Source organism: Sceloporus undulatus, chromosome 5 (genome assembly GCF_019175285.1).
Source record: "Sceloporus undulatus isolate JIND9_A2432 ecotype Alabama chromosome 5, SceUnd_v1.1, whole genome shotgun sequence".
NCBI lineage: Eukaryota > Metazoa > Chordata > Lepidosauria > Squamata > Phrynosomatidae > Sceloporus > Sceloporus undulatus.
The window spans coordinates 1,626,452-1,644,634 of NC_056526.1; the positions used below are offsets into that span (position 1 = coordinate 1,626,452).

Sequence of the window (18,183 nt, forward strand, 5' to 3'; positions counted from 1 at the left end):
AGGAAGGAGTCTGTTCCACTGTCAAGCAGCCCTGACTCTCAGGAGGTTCCTCCTAATGTTGAGCTGGAATCTCTTTTCCTGCAGCTTGCATCCATTGCTCCATTGGGTCTTATTCCCTGGAGCAGCAGAAAACAAGCTTGCTCCCTCCTCAGTATGACATCCCTTCAAATACTTAAGTAGGGCCATCATATCCCCTCTTAACCTTCTCTTCTCCAGGCTAAACATCCCCAGCTCCCTAAGTCCTTCCTCCTAGGGCTTCATGGTTTCCAGACCCTTCAGCATTTTGGTTGCTCTCCTCTGGACACAAGGCTCCAGTTTCTCAATGTCCTTTTTAAATTGTGAGGCCCAGAACTGGACACAGCCTTATTCCAGGTGAGGCCTGACCAAAGCAGAACAGAGTGGCACTATGACTTCCCTCGATCTAGACACTCTTCTTCTGGGAAGGTGGTGGGACTGAGAGAAAGGCCTCCCCAAAAGATCTAAGAGCCAGGAGGGTTCGGAGAGGAAGGCTCAGTCCTTTAGAAGAACCCACTCACTGAACGGTGCTGAGCGATGGAGAGGCCTCAGTCTTGCACAAGACCTGCTCCCGGTGGAGGCAGAAACAAGGAAAAGAGACTCCGTTACTTTAATTGCAAGGAGGATCAAAGGTAAGGGCAGTGCCTCACATTTATGCCACCATAACTCTCTGTGCATGAACTTTGCCAACATGCCAAGAGGCAGCAGCGCACAACATGCAGCTTTGCAGTGTTCCTCACACCCACACCTTTCCTCCAGGGAAGCCCAGGAGTCATGCACACACAGGGCCTGACCTTCCCCTCCTCTGCACTTATTTAGGGACACAACAACCTGGCAAGGTAGGCCAGGCTCAAGGAAGGGTGTGCATTTCCTCCCACAGAGTCCCTATGTAAGATAATAATAATAGTAATAATAATGATGATGGCTGGGTGGCCATCTGTCACAGAGAGCACTTGGATGGTGTCTTGCTGTGGGGCAGAAGGGGGGCTGGACTGGATGGCCCTTGGCGTCTCCTCCAGCTCAAAGTTTCTATGATTTCACAGTCACAAACCGGAACATTGAACATGAGTCAACAGTGTGCTGCGGCAGCTAAAAAGGCCAATGCAATTCTAGGCTGCATCGATAGATGTATAGCGTCTAGATCGAGGGAAAGAATAGTTTCACTTTGTTCTGCTTTGGTCAGGCCTCATCTGGAATAATCCTGTGTCCAGTTCTGGACAAAACAGTTCCAAAATGATGTGGACAAGATGGAGCATGCCTTGAATGGACTTGAATATCCACAGGGGGCAATCTCCGTTATTTTCAATGGGTGCGTCCTGCATGCGCTTGTGGGCATGTGGCCCATTCAAGCCTATGAGGCTTGGATATAGGAGAGTCTATATTTCCGCAGGGGGTCCGGAAGGGATCCTCCATGAAAACGGAGGGCCTACTGTATTTATATATTTATCTATTTCTAGGATTTGTATTCCGCCTTTCTCCCAGAATGGGATTCAAGGCAGGTTACAGCAATGCAAAAAGACAGAATAATTTATAAAGGCAGAAGTAAAAGCGTGAATTACAAAAGTTAAATAAAATTAAACATTATTAATATTAAAAGGTTAAAACCCATCGTTAAAACTGTAAAAAGCATTTGTAGCGCACAACACAAATAAAATCCATCCACTGAAGTGAGTGTTTTTAGCTGTGACTTTGGAACGTCTGATGTTTTTTCCTTGAATGTCCTACATTTTACAGAGCCTTGTCCTCCTTTGCAGTTATGACATCTGGTCAACTGTCCCTAGAGATGCCCATGGCATGGCCCTATTTCATACTTATGGGTATGAATTATGCACCCCACAAGTCCCATAATTCATGTCAGTAGCCTTTCTGCTTATAGGTATGACTGTCCCTTGTGCTCTGCTCCATGAGGCTAAATGGATGCTGCAGACTTGCAAGCGGCATTTGCCCAACTGGCCCACAGCAGCCGGGTCACTCTTGATGGCCAAGAAGTGGCCGTGTCCGAAATTTTTGGGTGCCAGCTTGCTTGATCCCTGAGGAGTGCCAAGTCCAGGCCTGACTCGGTTGCATGATGAAGCGCACAACAAGAGCACACCTTGCACAACTGTGTTGGTGAGTGCAAAAGGACGCCTTGGATCCCAGTCTGGGACAAAGGCCGGATATAAATCCAGCCATCAAATAATCAGTACTTGTCCTGCCCAAGACCTGGGTATCCTATTGCAATCCCAAAGAAGAGGAGGCCAAGGGACTGGGACTTTATAGGTTTCTACTAAGACAAAACTCTTTTGTTTGGACTCTGTTTTGCACGTTTTACCTATACAACAGCTAACCCTTTCTTCATATGCCACAGTACAAAGACTTTCCAAATGCAACAGGATAGAGGCTTTTTGAGAAATGTAATTTGATGTAATTTATTTCATTGATATCTACCTTTTTCCCCAGAGGGACCCAAAGCGGCTCACGGAGAGAGCCTTTAAAATTGTTATTATCAAATTCTGACCATTAAAACCTCTATATACTATATATACTCATGTATAAGTCTAGAAATTTTGGTCAAAAATTGACCCCAAAACCCTAGGTCGCCTTCTGCGTGGGTCAGTGTAAATCCTCTCCTTTAACGCTGATTAAGACTGGAACCACCTTATTACGAAAGGCAAGAGGGCAATCTGTCCTGGAAGCACTGAGCTCCCGCTACTCTCTCTTCCATCCAGCCTTTTAAGCCAAAACAGTTATGTCTGCCATAATTTTGTAGGTTCTTTGGCATTGTTTTCCTTTACTTCATCATCTAGATTCTTTTTGGTGTGTCCCTAAGTTTTACCCTCAACTTATCCAAGGGACACATCCAAATCCATAATTTTGCCCTTAAAACTTGCCCTCGACTTATACATGAAGTCGACTTATAGTTGAGTTGAGTATATGGTATATAAAATCACATAGAATAAATACAGTGAAATATAATAGAAAGTGAGATCAAACATAGTTGAGTTAAAACCAGGCTCTTGCAGTGTTCTCTGCCTAGGAAAGGGGAAGGCAGCCTTACCTGGGACACAAACAGCCTGGTCCTCAAGGGAAGTTACTTTTTCCCTGTTGTAGCGGAGTTGACTTGCCTGGACTTACTGCCTTCTGCTGCTTGGATTTTATGGCTCTTGTACCTTGTCCCCATTTGGCCTCCGCCTCATCGAGATCCCTTAAGGCCATCGGAACTGACCACAGAAGTTACACCTGAGACAAAATGTCCATCTGTGATTCTCAGCATCATCATTTTAATTCTCCTGCATGGCTTTTCATATCTTTGCCTGAAGAAGAAGCCGAGGAGCTCTGAGAGTTTGCAACCGGCGCTTGGGGCTTTTTAAAAAATGAGTATTCTTTTATTTTATTCCATCAAATAATCAATTTACATTTAGACAAATACATTTCATACCTTACTTCTAATGCAAAATTCTTAATATCACTGATATTGCTTAGTATTATATTCTTGATATTACTTACACTTTGTATATTAATCCATCCCAGACTTCCATTGGTTTTCTTAATCTAAAGGAGATAAAACAAAGCTATCCTTTTGACAATTCCTAATTTATGTCGATTTATTCTTAGTTACTTCGGACTCATAAATTTTAAAAAGATCATTGTTATGAAAAGTTTATTATACTAAAAAGCAATGAGTAACACTCACCTTAACATAGACACACATACACAACGTACAAATAACAAAAGTACCTAACTGAAAAAACACAGTATAGACATGCCTTACAGACATATCTAACACATATCATACATTGACAACAACAACAATAACATCTCTTTGTAAGGTGTGTCTATACTGTGTTTTTTTTGTTATTTGTACAATGCATATCTATATAACAGAACTTCCCAAACTCCAACAAAGCCATAACTTTTTGCTGATGCCAGCCATTCCTACCTTTCTTCAGGTTACAGGAGACATCTCAACTTAATGTATTTACACGTATTTACATCCTTTAACCTATCTATGCTCTGGTAAGATGCCTCTTTCTCATCCGTCAATCCCTTCTTACTTACATATCGATACAAGGGTTCCCAGGTTCCTTCATATTCTTCCCAATCTTGTCCTCTTATAGGACAGGTCAGTTTGTCCGTTTCTGTTAAGTCCATTGGCTTAAGTCCTTTGGACATTCTGAAGCTTTCCGTTTACTGGCATAAACAATCCTTGCACTCGTTGTAATATAGAATAGCAGTTTACCATATTTTTGTCCTTCCTCCGCATTCTCACGCATGCTTAGTAAATAAAGTCTTGGATCTATCCTCATGTTGCATTATAAGATTCCTATAACAACCCCATGGATTGCTTTCCAGTCTTTCGTTGCCAGCTTACCGTTCCGCCAGGTGTGCTAAAAGGTACCCACCTGCACTTGGTGCGTTTTCAGAAAACGAAGTAAGGCCATACATAGCACAATGCAAATTCTTACATCCGCACATACCTTGGCATAACCCCATAAAAACAGAGGCAAATACAATGCAGATTTCCTGGACCCTTTATTTTTTGTCTGCTAGAGCAAACGCTTCACTTCTTCATACAAACATTTTATCTTCATGCCTTGACTTTATTTGTTGACCCAATAATATCTGAATTGTTCACCCCACAAGTTCCAAAAGTCACGTCAAACTAAGGATAGCATTTCTCCCCATTCCTTTTGCCAAAGAGCTATTAATGGCTCCCAGTGTCTTCCGCAACTCTCCCATGACTTTCCTATTATTATTTTTATGTATCCTGACTTTTCCCCAATACAGGGATTCAGTTTATCTATTTCCATATAATGGTATAGTTTTAACAGCCTTTCTTTTGTGCTTGGGCAGTCATCCCTTTTCCACGTAAAGGATTTGTGCGTTGTTGTCATATAAAATAACAGTTTGCCATGTTTTCTTGCTCAGCTTTCAGGATCAGCCGTTCCAAGGAGGTGCATTTTGGGGTCTAAATTCTCTTTACAATTTAAGTTTTTATTATTTGTCTCTGATATCATTTGGCACATTTACAGGAGATGGCAAAAGGTATCCAGTTCTTCAGAGCACTTCCGACATTTGGTATGTATACTTTTATGCATTTTGGCCAATTTGCATCGTCTGAAGATATTTCATGGTCCAGGTATCGCTGCAGCCTTCCTTCGTTGGTTTGTTTAGGCGTTTCTTCTTCATTTCTGATGAATTGCTGTTTGATTGCGGTCCTTGAACCGAGTTCAAAGCACCGTCCGATAAACAGGGAAAGTCACCTTAAATGTCGGGGAGTTGCGAGCAGAAATGTCCACAAGACTCTTGTGACGACAGACGGCCATAAAAAGCTGAAGGCGGAAAGAATATTCACAAATATAACAACAACAAATCAACAGCAGAACAATACTAGAAAAGAGACAGTTAAGGGGTGATATGATAGCCCTCTTTAAGCTTTTGAAGGGATGTCACACTGAGGAGGGAGCAAGCTTGTTTTATGCTGCTCCAGAGAATAGGAAGCAATGGAGCAATGGATGCAAGCTCCAGGAAAAGAGATTCCAGCTCAACATTAGGAGGAACCTCCTGAGAGTAAGGGCTGTTCGACAGTGAAAGACACTCCTTCCTAGGAGTGTAGTGGAGTCTCCTTCCTTGGAGGTCTTTAAGCAGAGGCTGGATGGCCATCTGTCAATGGGGATGCTTTGATTGGGATTTCTTGCATGGCAGAATAAGAGTTGGACTGGATCAGGGCCCTTCTTGGGGTCTCTTCCAACTCTAGGATTCTATCATCATCAATATACAGATATAATATACATATAACATGGAAATTATTCCTTCCTACCTAGGGTCACACAGTGTGTGTGTGTGTGTGTGTGTGTGTATGTATGTATATATATACACACACACACACACCCCACTCTCTTCCATGCCAGCCTTCTCTGAAGATGCCAGCCACAGATGCAGGTGAAACGTCTGGAATAAACTCTTCCAGAAATGGCCACAGAGCCCTGAAAACCCCACCAAAACCCCTAATATTAAAAAATATGTGAAGCGTAGCTGCAAAGGGCAAGTGCTGGGAGCCCCAGATAAGGAGACTGTTGTGCGGACAAGACTCTTGGCTGTTGGGAAACCTGTTCTGCTTGGAGAAACCCATGAGTCGTTTTTGCCCGTTTTTGCATCTTCTGCGCAGAAAACGTTGTTCTGCACAGACGCAAAAAGGACGATTTCTGCTCTGGAAATGCAGATTTCTGCTCTAAATAAAGGATTTTAAGAAGGTTTCTGCTTTAAAAAAGTTACCTTACATCTGGGTTGTGAATAGGCAACATGGCTCATGGCGCAGTTTTGGGGGACTTTTTGACGGTGGGTGAATGTGACATTGAAGGTTTCACAGCCGGCATCCATAGTTTTTTGTGGGTTTTTCGGGCAATGAGGCCATGATCCTAGAGATTCAATACTCTTTTTCTCCCAAACTATATTTGCTTATACAGTATACTAAAAACAGAGGATGAAAGAAAATGTTGGAGAGCGATCTTATACTGTATCTGTTCACAGGCGCAAGGATCCTGATGGCAAAGCCATGGAAAAAGGAAAGAAAGAGCCTCCTCTCATAGAGATTTGGATTGAAAAAAATTCAGGATACGAGAGAGATGGACAAATTAACACTTATCTTGAATTACAGATTTATAAGAATGGAAATGGGAGAAAGGAAATGTTGTGAGTTAATAAAGAATGACATAAGTGACTAAGGATAATGAATATATTTAATATGGGATGTAGATATGATTTTCCCGGATTTATGCTTAATACCTGTGCATCGGGGGGAAAACTATACCCCATTTGCTGTATTTACAAGAATGCTTTTCAGAATTCATTTTTTTACTCCATATGTTAGATGATGATGATGATGATGATGCTTTATTTGTATAGCGCTGCAGATTTGCACAGCGCTGTCCATGCAAACAATAAGATAGATAAGAGTAATCCTGCCCATGGCATACAATCTAAGAAATAGTATCATAATACATACAAATAATACATAACTATACAGGAAAGGATTCAATAAGAGAAAATATATGAATTCTTATATAATATTATGGAACAAAACTTTTTTAAAAAACATTGAATTAGAGAAATTAGAGAACGGAGAAGACTCCTTTTAGAAGAAACAAGGATATCTCTCCAAAGGCAGACATTTCAGACTTTGACAGACGACAAAAGAAGGAAGTTGCTAGGAAGGGAAATAATGCAAAATCAATGACTAGTCAATGAGCCGGAGGACGGAAAATGGAAGGAAAAACAGTTTAATTTTATCTTTATACACACACACACACATATATATATATGCATATGTATATACACACACAATTTTTGTTACTGCATTTATATATTTGAGCTATGCCTAACATAATGTTGATCTGTGGAATGTAAACTTGTAATAACAACAACAACAAGAATAATAATAGGAAAACACATGTTTCCAACGGCCTTAGGAACCGAGACACCGCAATTTTATGATTGGGGTCACATGAGGAACTGTATTAAAGGGGCGCAGCATTAGGAAGGTTGAGAACCGCTGTTCTAGACGACACTGGAGACGAATACAGACCTTGGTCACTAAGATCTCAAATTGCAAAGAGAATTTAGACCCCAAAATGCACCTGCTTGGAATGGATAATAATGAACGGCTGAACAGTTTAACCCTTTTTACAGGCTTTTGTGGGTTTTTTGAGCTATGTGGCCATGTTCTAGAAAGGTTTATTCCTTAAGGATGGAACTCTTCCAAAACATGGCCACATAGCCCCAAAAACCCACCAAAAACTAGGAAGTCAGTCCCTGTCTGCTGTTTGTTCGAGTGTCTCCAGTTGCATACCGCATATCCTCCGTCTGTCCCAGTTTGGCAGGACCAGCCCTATGCAATCCCCTGCCATCCATCCATCCATCCATCCCACTTTCTCAGCTGCTTCTCAAGTGTCCCACTTTCTCTCTCCTTGGTCCTCAGCTTCCTTCAAATGCTACAAACTGAACTCAAAGGGCAAAAGTCGTTTGCAACCAATTAATGCATTGGAGAGGAAGAGGCTGAAGCTTTCCCTTCCCAGGAGACTCAGGCAAAAGCAAGCTGCTGCAGCCTCTCCTTTCTGCCTTGTTCTTCCTCGTTCGTAACGTTTGCCGTCTTGACCAGTCTCCAATGTTGCTTGGCCACAGATCCCAGGTTTCATCTCTGACATTTTGAAGGTTTTTCAGGTATTCAGGGCAAAGGGGAGGAATCTCAGGGAGAGAGTGCTGCCTTGAGGTGTGTGCATGCGATGTGTGTGTGTGTGTGTGTGTGTGTGTGTGTGTGTGTGTGTTGGAGCTGGTGTTTTTTGTTTGAATGGCATAAACTGTGCAGCTGTGGGCAATGCATGGCTAATGGCATCACCAGGAACCTTTTGACATCACAAAGGCTTGTCTCTGACCTAAGGTTTTGCCTCTAAAATCTCAGGGTCTGGGCCAGTGGATGTGCATCGTGCATCGGTTTGCATTGAACATGGGTTTGCATCACACACGTTTATCCATACCTCAAGCACATACAGTTTTGCAGGGTTGCAATTGACTCATGAGGTGGCATTACACAACTACTATGTGAGTCAGTGAGTGTAAAGTTAGGAGTAAAGTCCAGGGTGGGAAAGCAAGGAAGGGCCTTCTTATGGGTGCCCCAAATCTTGGATTTCTCTCCCTACAGAGCTCCAAGTGGCCCTTCCTTACTCTCCTTCCATCAGCAAGCAAAGGCTTCTTATTCAGCTTTCAAGCTTTTAGGACTCAAAAGGGAGCTCCTTCTGCAAGACTGGTGTGCTGTTGTAACACACTTTTGTTGTTGTTGCTGTTGTAACGGCCTCTTTTTTAGTGTATACTTTAAATTGTTTTAATGCTGTTAAAAATTTGACTCTATTTCAGTGCACCAAAACACACTACAGAAATAATACAGTTTGAGACTGCTTTAACTGCCCTGGCTCAATGCTAGGGGATTCTGGGAATTATAGTTTTGTGAGATATTTAGCCTCCTCTGTCAGAGAGCCCTGGTGCCACAAGAAACTACAATTCCCTAGCACTGAGCCAGGGCAGTTAAAGCGGTTTCAAACTGGATTGGTTCTGCAGTGTGTTTTGACCAGTGTTGATCTTTTGCATGCCTTTGATTATACTGTCATCATTTATAATGACACTATCATCCCATTTTGGGAGAAGGGTGGGATATCAATCCCATAAATAAATTTTAAAATTACTTTTGTGAAGGTCTACGACCATAATAAAAATTTAGGGAATTCTATTCTAATTTGCAGGTCCCCTTGCATCCTGATTTTGGGGAAAGGTGGGACAGAAATAAATATGATGATGAAGATAACAGTATCGGCGATGATGATGATGATGATGATGATGATGATGATGTGATCCTGTAGATACTTCTAGATTGCCACTGCCAGCTTTCCTCACCTTCTGCTGGAAGATATATGGCCAAAACACACTGCAGAAGTAATCCAGTTGCACACCGCTTTAACTGCTTTGGCTCAGTGCTGGGAAATCTTGGGATCTGTAGTTTGTCGTGGCACCAGAGCTCTCTGATAGGAAAGGCTAATGTCTCCCAAAGCTACAGTTCCCAGAATTGCCTAGCATTCAGCCAGGGCAGTTAAAGGATGATCAACTGGATTATTTCTGCAGGGTATTTTGGTTTGCAGCCCAGCCACATCCAAAGGGCCCCAAGACCTCCATCGTGGATTCAGTGTCCTTTGCAAAGCGTTGGTCTCTGTGTCTTTAGCGCTTTGTTCCTTGGATCCTTATCCTGGCCTGCTTCTCTTCTCTGCAGGGCTTTCTTCTCCAAAGCTTGAGCTGCTCTCCAGGCGACTTGGCTTGCTTGCGCTGAGCTCCACAAGATCCTGACTCTCTCGGTGCTGAGGCCCGGATCCTGCTGTTCCAACACGGCAAAGGTTGCTCAAGGCTGGGACTTTGCATCTGCTGCATGATCTCTGCATTTGGGTTGAGGTCTTCCTCCTCTGGCGCCCCATGGGGCCTCTTTTGTCCTGAGCATCCCCATGCTGTGCCCATTTGCCAGAGGTCAGGGGGACCCCTTGGCCATGCCTTCCCTGGGACCTTCTGCCCTCTTTCTCCTTCTCCTCTCTTCAGTGGGTTCGGCCAACCAGCCCCCCAACTTTGTCCTGATTTTTGCGGATGACCTGGGCTTTGGGGATCTGGCCAGTTATGGCCATCCGACCTCCGCCACGCCGAACCTGGACAAGATGGCTGCCAGTGGCCTTCGCTTCACTGACTTCTACAGCAGCAGCCCAGTTTGCAGTCCGTCACGGTACGCCTTTCTTATTGATCGATTGGTCTATTGATTTATTTTATATGCCACCTTTCTCCCAAATTCAGGGTGACCAGACATCCTCCTTTCCCCAGACATGCCCTACATTTCAAGCCTTTGTCCTGGATGAATTCTAAAACGTCCTCCATCCAGGGGGACCAGATGTCCTCCTTTTCCAGGATATACCCTGCATTTCAACCTTCTGTCCAGGAGGAATTCCAAAATGTCCTCCATCCAGGGGAGCCAGACATCTTCCTTTTCAGGACATGTCCTACATTTCATCCTTTTTCCAGGAGGAAAACCCCATGAAAGCTTTGCCTCTTAGGCTCACCGTTGTGACATTTTATAGGGTGGGTTTCTTGTGTGTTAATGTTCTGTAAACCACATAATGAGTACAGAGGAACAAGAATGACTTGGAACCATCCGTAGGACAGGTTCAGTCTTTTCGGCTCTTGGCTGCTCATTTTGGGCCAAGATCTGATAAAGGAATTTTACTACGCTGACTTGGAAACATTTTGGAAGGCACGGCATATGGCTCTGTGTGTGTGTGTGTGTGTGTGTGTGTGTGTGTGTGAATATGTGTGTTGACAGATGGATATATGTACACATAAAAGAGATACATAAATGCACACAGAAGCATGTAGCTGCATGCAGGACCACAAAATAAGATTTCTAAGGAGGAATCATTGCACATGCCACCATTTTGCAAAGTGCAGGTGGTTTATGGTGGTTTGCCCCATAATGGTGGAAGTGGCCAGAAATTCGCCGTACTTTCAGCCAAACATGAAAATATAAATGTTTGCTTATTTATTTAATTTGTTTATATGCTTCCTTTCTCCCAGAGTGGGACCCAAGGCAGCTTTTAGAAATAAGAAGTCAGAAGCATTTGCAATAAGATTTTTAAAAACAATGTAAAATCATTTAAAAGCCATACAAAAGTTAAAGTGAATACAGCGCTCCCTCCACATTCGCTGTGGTCAGGGCTGAAGGACCCCCGTGAATGTGGAAAAACCGCAAATAAAAAACTACTATTCTTTCAAGTCTAAGAGAACACCTCTCTAGGAATTTCTGGGTCTTCCACTGCATCTTTATGGTTGATCATAGAATCATCGTGGAGGATCCACAAATGCCTAGAGAAGTCTTTTCTCTAGGAACTTCTAGGTTCTTCAGCGCAACTCTATGGTCAACTTCTGGCAGAGTTGCGCTGGAGAACCTAGAGATTCTTAGGGAGGACATATTGATCAAATGCACAAATAATCAGATTCACAGAACTCAAAGCCACAAATGTGGAGGACCAACTGTACAACACGCATCTAAATAAAAACACACATCTAAATAAAAAGGCTATCTCTTGTGTTCTCACCAAGTGAGATGGTGGCAGGACTGAGAGACAGCCTTCTCAGGTAGATCTTAGGACCCTGGTAGTTTTGTATGGAGAGAAATGGCGTTTCAGATGGTCTGGACCTAAGCTTTATTGCTTTAGCACTTTATTGGTTATGACCATTGCTTTGGATTGTGCCCAGAAACAAACTGGTCACCTTTGAAGCTAACTAGGGACTCATATGCACCTATAACTGGCCTTGGCCAGCATTACGGCCGCCATGTTTGGCACCCGCTGAAGTTTCCGAACAGTTTCCAAAGGCATCCCCATGTACAGTGTGTTGTTGTTGTTGTTGTTGTTGTTGTTGTTGTTGTTGTGTGCTTTCAAGTTGTTTCTGACTCATGGTGACCTCTGTACTTTGTGCTTTACAGGCCATTAAAACACAAGACACCCGCCCTATAAAATGTCATACCAAAAACAAACAATATAAAACAGACAGAACAAGTAACATATTGCAGTTCTTTAACATCTTAAAACAGAGTCCATGTAGTTTTGCTGTTGTCGTTGTGTGTCTTCGAGTTGCTTCTGACTTATGCCCCCCCCCCCCCCACTAAGGCGACCATATATAGGGTTTTCTTGATAATATTTATTCAGAGGGAGATTGCCTTTGCCATCCTCTGAGGCTGAGAGAGTGTGACTTGCCCAATGGGTTTCCATGGCTGAGCGAGGATTTGAACCCTGGTCTCCAGGGGATGCGGTGGCTTAGTGGTTAAGACACTAGTTCTGATGATCGGAAGATCGGAAGATGATCGGAAGGCAGTTCGGCAGTTTGAGGGCCAAGTGCCGCATGATGGGGTGAGCTCCTGTCACGGCCCAGCTTCTGCCAACCTAGCAGTTTGAGAGGAAGCAAAAATGGAAGTAGATAAATAGGTACCACTTCAGTGGGAAGGTAACAGCATTCCTTGCAACCAAGAAAGGAGATTCGACTTCAACATTAGGAGGATGGAGCAAGCTTGTTTTCTGCTGCTCCAGAGACTGAACATGGAACAGTGGATGCAAGCTCCAGGAACAAAGATTCCAGCTCAACATTAGGAGGAACTTCCTGGCAGTAAGAGCTGTTCATTTGGAAGTAGACTTAGAGAGCTGGGGATGTTTAGCCTGGAGAAAAGATGGTTAAGAGGTCATATGATAGCCCTGTTTAAGTATTTTGAAGGGGTGTCACATTGAGGATGGAGCAAGCTTTTCTCCTGATGCTCCAGAGAATAGGACAATGAATGCAAGCTCCAGGAAAAGAGATCCCAGCTCAATATTCGGAGGAACTCCTTGACAGTAAGGGCTGTTCAACAGTGGAACACATTCCTTCCTCAGAGATTGTGGTGAAGTCTCCTCCTTTGGAGGTCTTTAAACAGAGGCTGGCTGGCCATATGTTGGGGGTGCTTTGATGGTGAGTTCCTGCATGGCAGAATTGGGTTGGACTGGATGGCCCTTTTTGGGGTCTCTTCCAACTCTTATTCTATGACTCTATGTATGAAAGCTCCTGCTACCAATTTCTTTCTTTCTCTTAGTCTCAAAGGTGCTACACGATCTCTCTACATACTGATTCTACAGACTTACGCAGCTATACCTTTGAATTCTGAAATGTAAAGATTCACTTGTTGAGCCTCCGTTGCACCTATTCTGTGGGATTAGGATTTGGCAGCTTGGATAACTACTGTGGAGCGAGACCTGGAGGAGGTTGGCTGCCTCATTGACAAGGGAGACATGAGCTGCCACTGTATTCTGGGTCAGGCATGCTTGGCCAGGTCCATCTCTTGGGTTTGCTGCCATCCCTTTGGGTCTAACCTCCTTCTTCTCTTCCTCCCCTGTAGGGCTGCCCTGCTGACAGGACGCTTCCAGACCCGCTCCGGCGTCTATCCTGGGGTCTTCTACCCGGGGTCCCGAGGAGGCCTTCCTTTGGCTGAAGTGACCGTGGCGGAGGTGCTGAAGGGCCGGGGCTATGCCACCGCCGTGGTGGGCAAGTGGCACCTGGGATTCGGACCCAATGGCACCTTCCTGCCCACAAACCAAGGGTTTGACCACTTCTTTGGTGTGCCTTACTCCCATGACCAGGTGAGGAACAGCGCCAAAAGGGAGGCAGATGCAGAGAAGGCTTTGACGGGGATGATTTGAAATGTTGTACTAATATGTTTGGCTGGGAGAGAGAAAGAGAGAAGAAGGTCATGCAGAATTTCATGGAGAAGATGGAGCCAGTTTGTTTTCTACTTCTCCAGAGTCCAGAGCTGCATCTCCACTGCAGAATTAATCCAGTTTGACACCACATGGCTCAGTGCTGTGGTAGTTCTAGTATTTGCAGTTTTGTGAGATATTTGGCCTTCTCTGTCGGAGAGTTCTGGTGCCACCACAAACTACAAACCCCAGGTTTCCATAGGATGGAGCCACAACTGCAGAATTAGTGCAGACTGCAGCACTCATGCAATTAATTAATGTTGAGGCAAACTCCATTTTTAACAGTTGAAAGTTAAAGCGTTGTCCAACTGCATTAATTCTGCAGTGTGGCAGCAACCTAGTACACAAACCAATGGATTCAAGTTACAAGAGAAGAGATTTCACCTGAGCTTTAGGAAGAACCTCTTGACCATAAGAGCCATTCATCAGTGGAATGGACTGACTTGGAGGATGGCAGACTCTCCATCTTTGGAGGTCTTGAAACAGAAGTTGGATGGGCATCTTTCAAGTGTGCATTAGTTGTGTATTCCTGGACGGAAGTAGATTAGACTAGATAGCCTTTAAGATTATGTGATTTTATTGGAGATTTTTAAAGGGGGGTTGGATGCTTGACTGAGGGACATTTTAGCGGTAGATTCCTACACTGATTTCAGGGCCAGGGTTGCAGTAGACAATCCTTGGGGTCCCCCCCCCCCCACTTCTGTGGTTCTGCCTGCATCCACACTGCAGCATTAATCTGGTTTGACACTGCTTTGACTGCCATGGCCCAATGCTCTGGAATTTTGGGAATTGTAGTTTAATGAGCAAAGCTCTAGTGCCACAACAAACTACAATCCCCAGAATTGGAAAATGTCTGGAAAATGAGCATGCAGAAGGATCTTGCACCTTTGAGACTAACTGAAATAAAGAAATTGGTAGCATGAGCTTCCATAGACTTGAGCCTGTTTCCAGTCCAAACATGCATCTGAAGGAGTAGACTCAAGTCTACAAAAGCTCATGCTAGCAAGTTCTTTTTTTCAGTTAGTCTCAAAGGTCCTACAAGATGCTTTTGCATAAATGTCCCATGTGCCAGACTGGGGGATTCTGGGTGTTCCAGTCCAAACAAAGGTCTCTTTCCTATGCTCTATTAAAGCAGCAAAAGGGGAAACCACCAGATGGATTTCTATGGTAGCAAGTGGCTGGAATCTTTGGGGCAAGGGATTTCTTTTTGCGCCGCTTGCATGTATTGTGCCTTCTTACCTTCCATGAGAAATGGGAAAAAAGGGATAGCTGCAGCATAAAATGAACTGGTGATACATTGCATATATTTACTCCAACAATACCATTTAAACCATCTGATAGAATAATAATAATAATCTACATTATATAATAATATAATATGGTTCTTTCCTTGATGGTATTTTTTAAGTTTCAGGGAAAAGATGCCTTATATTATGGTTGTTTTGAAATAATCTGTTTCTTTGTTGCATGATGCAGTAAATACACTCTTCCCTCCACATTTGCTAGGCTTAGGGGCACAGGACTCTCATGAAAGTGGGAAAACTACAAATAAAAAAGTCTATTTTTTTAACCCTCTCTAGGAATCTCTAGGTCCTCCATCACAATTCTGTGATCCACATCCACCAGAAGTTGACCATAGAGTTATGATGGAGGACCTACAGATGCCTAGAGAAATGTTTTCTTGAGGAATCTCTAGGTCCTTCAGTGTGACTCTGTGATCAACTTCCAGCAGAGTGACTCTAGAGATCCCTATTAATCCAATCTGTGAATAATAAAATCCGCAAAAGTGAAAGCCGCAAATGCGGAGGTCAGCCATAGTTGGTTACAGCATATATTGTATTGTCTAATCCAGTGATGGCGAACCTATGGCACGTGTGCCAGAGGTGGCACTCAGAGCCCTCTCTGTGGGCACACATGCTGGTGCCCTAGCACAGAGTTTGCCAGAGTTTCTTACTAGAAAGCCAGAGAGACGTGGCACTTTGCAATAAATAAGTGGGGTCTGGGTTGCAGTTTGGGCACTCAGTCTGTAAAAGGTTCACCATCACTGGTCTAATCCATAACATCTTCATTCTTGTAAATATACCATTTTCGGTTTATTTGACTTGTCACACTTGGTTCTCCTTTGCCTCCTGGTGCTTTTGTCACTTCTGCCATTGTTCTCCTTCTTCCCTTCTTCCTTCCTGGGGCTGTCTTCCCCTTCCTTCTGCTGCAGGGACCGTGCCAGAACCTGACCTGCTTCCCTCCAGACACACGATGCTTTGGGACCTGCGACCAAGGAGTGGTCACCGTCCCCCTGATTTGGAACCAGACTATAGTTGAGCAGCCGCTCTCCTTCCCTCGCCTCCAGCCCCGCTACAATGCCTTTGCCCGGGACTTCATTGCTGACTGTGCGCGGCGCAACCAGCCCTTCCTGCTGTATTATGCTTCCCACGTAGGTCCTGGGTAGGGGCTGCCCAAGGTGTGTGTGGGGGGGGGGCTCTGCGCATGGGCATTGAGCATTGCTGTCACTCATTCATGTGTTTGAAAAGTAACTCCCTGCATGTCTGGGAAACATATTCAGGGGTAAATGTTTTGTCCATGCAGCAAAACAGAATCCAGAATCTATAAAAATGTGATACTTTTATTAGCTGACCAGGGTTTCGATGCTTCGCAGGCTTCTTCATCGGCCAAAGATGTTCGAAATTGTACAGGCAAAAGAAGAGTAAAAATATCACTTGCGTGTCTGGCTACTTAAGAAAAAGGGTTAGAATAGATTGGTGGAAAGCATAAGATTGGGGGGGGGGGGAATCTGTGTCAATACCTCTGAAATGCACTTTAAAAAATGACCTCCAAAACAATCTCAAAAAGACATTATCGCTTAACACTGATAAAGTAACTCAATTCCCACTTCTTAATGTTACTTTGCAAATGTGATTTCTTTAAACACTTGTTACTAGGGCTTCGTCTGCAATACAGAAATAATGGTGTTTGACACCGCTTTACTGCCATGGCTCTATCCTATGGAATCCTGGGATTTGTAGTTTGTTGTGGCACCAGATCTCTCTGGCAGAGAAGGCTAAATACCTAAAAAAAAACTTACAGATTCCAGAATTCCATAGCATTGACCCATGGCAATTAAAGCGGTGTCAAACTGCATTAAGCAGCCTTCGATACCATTGACCATGGTATCCTTCTAGAACGCCTGGGAGATTTGGGTATCGGAGGCACTGTGCTCCAGTGGTTCCGGTCCTATATCTCGGGGAGATTCCAAATGGTGAGGCTGGGGAACAGCAGCTCTCGTAAAAGAGAGTTAACATCGGGCGTCCCTCAAGGCGACATTCTGTCCCCCATGCTATTTAACATTTACATGAAGCTGCTGGGAGAGATCATCCGGAAGCATGGAGCTTGGTGTTATCAGTACGCTGATGACACCCAGATCTATCTCTCCATGTCTCCAACTGATACAGTGACTAAGGAAGGCATCTCTCCTCTGGACGCCTGCCTGGGGTCAGTAATGGGCTGGATGAGGGAAAACAAACTCAAGCTGAATCCAGAGAAAACAGAGGTACTCATGATAGGTCCTTTGAACCCAGGTAGGGAAGTTTGTCATCCTGTCCTGAATGGGGTTACACTTCCCCTAAAGGACAAAGTTCGCAGTTTGGGAGTACTCCTGGACTCATCTCTACAATTATCATCTCAAGTGGATGCGATGGCCAGGAGTGCTTGGTACCAGCTTCGGCTGATACGCCAACTGCGCCCCTGTCGGGATCGAAAGGACCTTGAAACAGTAGTACATGCGCTGGTAATTTCTCGTTTGGATTTCTGTAATGCGCTCTACATGGGGCTACCTTTGTATCAGGTCCGGAAGCTTCCGTTAGTTCAGAATGCTGCAGCCAGATTGGTCATGGGCACCCGAAGATCGGACCATATAACACCGATATTAAAATCTCTCCACTGGCTGCCTATTAGCTTCCGGGCGCAAGACAAAGTATTGGTCGTTACCTTTAAAGCCCTACATGGCTTGGGTCCGAGTTACTTGAGGGAGCACTGCTCCCCACATAATCTGCCCCGCACCCTCAGAACAACAGGGAAGCTATTACTTGAATACCCCAAGGTGAGGCTTGCGTCAACCCATCAAAGGGCTTATTCAGCCATAGCGCCCTCCCTCTGGAATGACCTCCCGGAAGAGATCCGCCTTAGCGGCTCATTGGAAGCCTTCAAAAAGGCATTAAAAACCTACCTCTTTCAACAAGCTCATCCTGCCGACTCTCTTTAGTGAATTCACATCCCAATCTGATTTACCTATCTGTATATAATTCTGTTTTAACTAATTGTATGTTTTTAGATAATTTTA

At 44.1% G+C, this 18,183-nt stretch overlaps 1 protein-coding gene across 4 annotated transcripts in view; it reads left to right on the forward strand.

The window, feature by feature from the left end:
- Nucleotides 1-18,183, forward strand: part of ARSA (arylsulfatase A) — a 28,807-nt gene that overhangs the window by 707 nt on the left and 9,917 nt on the right. Inside the window, exons 2-5 of one of the 4 annotated variants that reach the window (XM_042470660.1) lie at nucleotides 7,973-8,214; nucleotides 9,809-10,303; nucleotides 13,493-13,733; nucleotides 16,063-16,281. In XM_042470660.1, the coding sequence (XP_042326594.1) occupies nucleotides 10,035-10,303; nucleotides 13,493-13,733; nucleotides 16,063-16,281 (729 nt within the window). In that variant the 5' untranslated portion in view covers nucleotides 7,973-8,214; nucleotides 9,809-10,034. Of the gene's footprint in view, nucleotides 1-477; nucleotides 648-5,037; nucleotides 5,074-7,972; nucleotides 8,215-9,808; nucleotides 10,304-13,492; nucleotides 13,734-16,062; nucleotides 16,282-18,183 lie in introns of those variants that run through there. The other 3 variants (XM_042470662.1, XM_042470663.1, XM_042470661.1) reach the window with 3 other exon arrangements.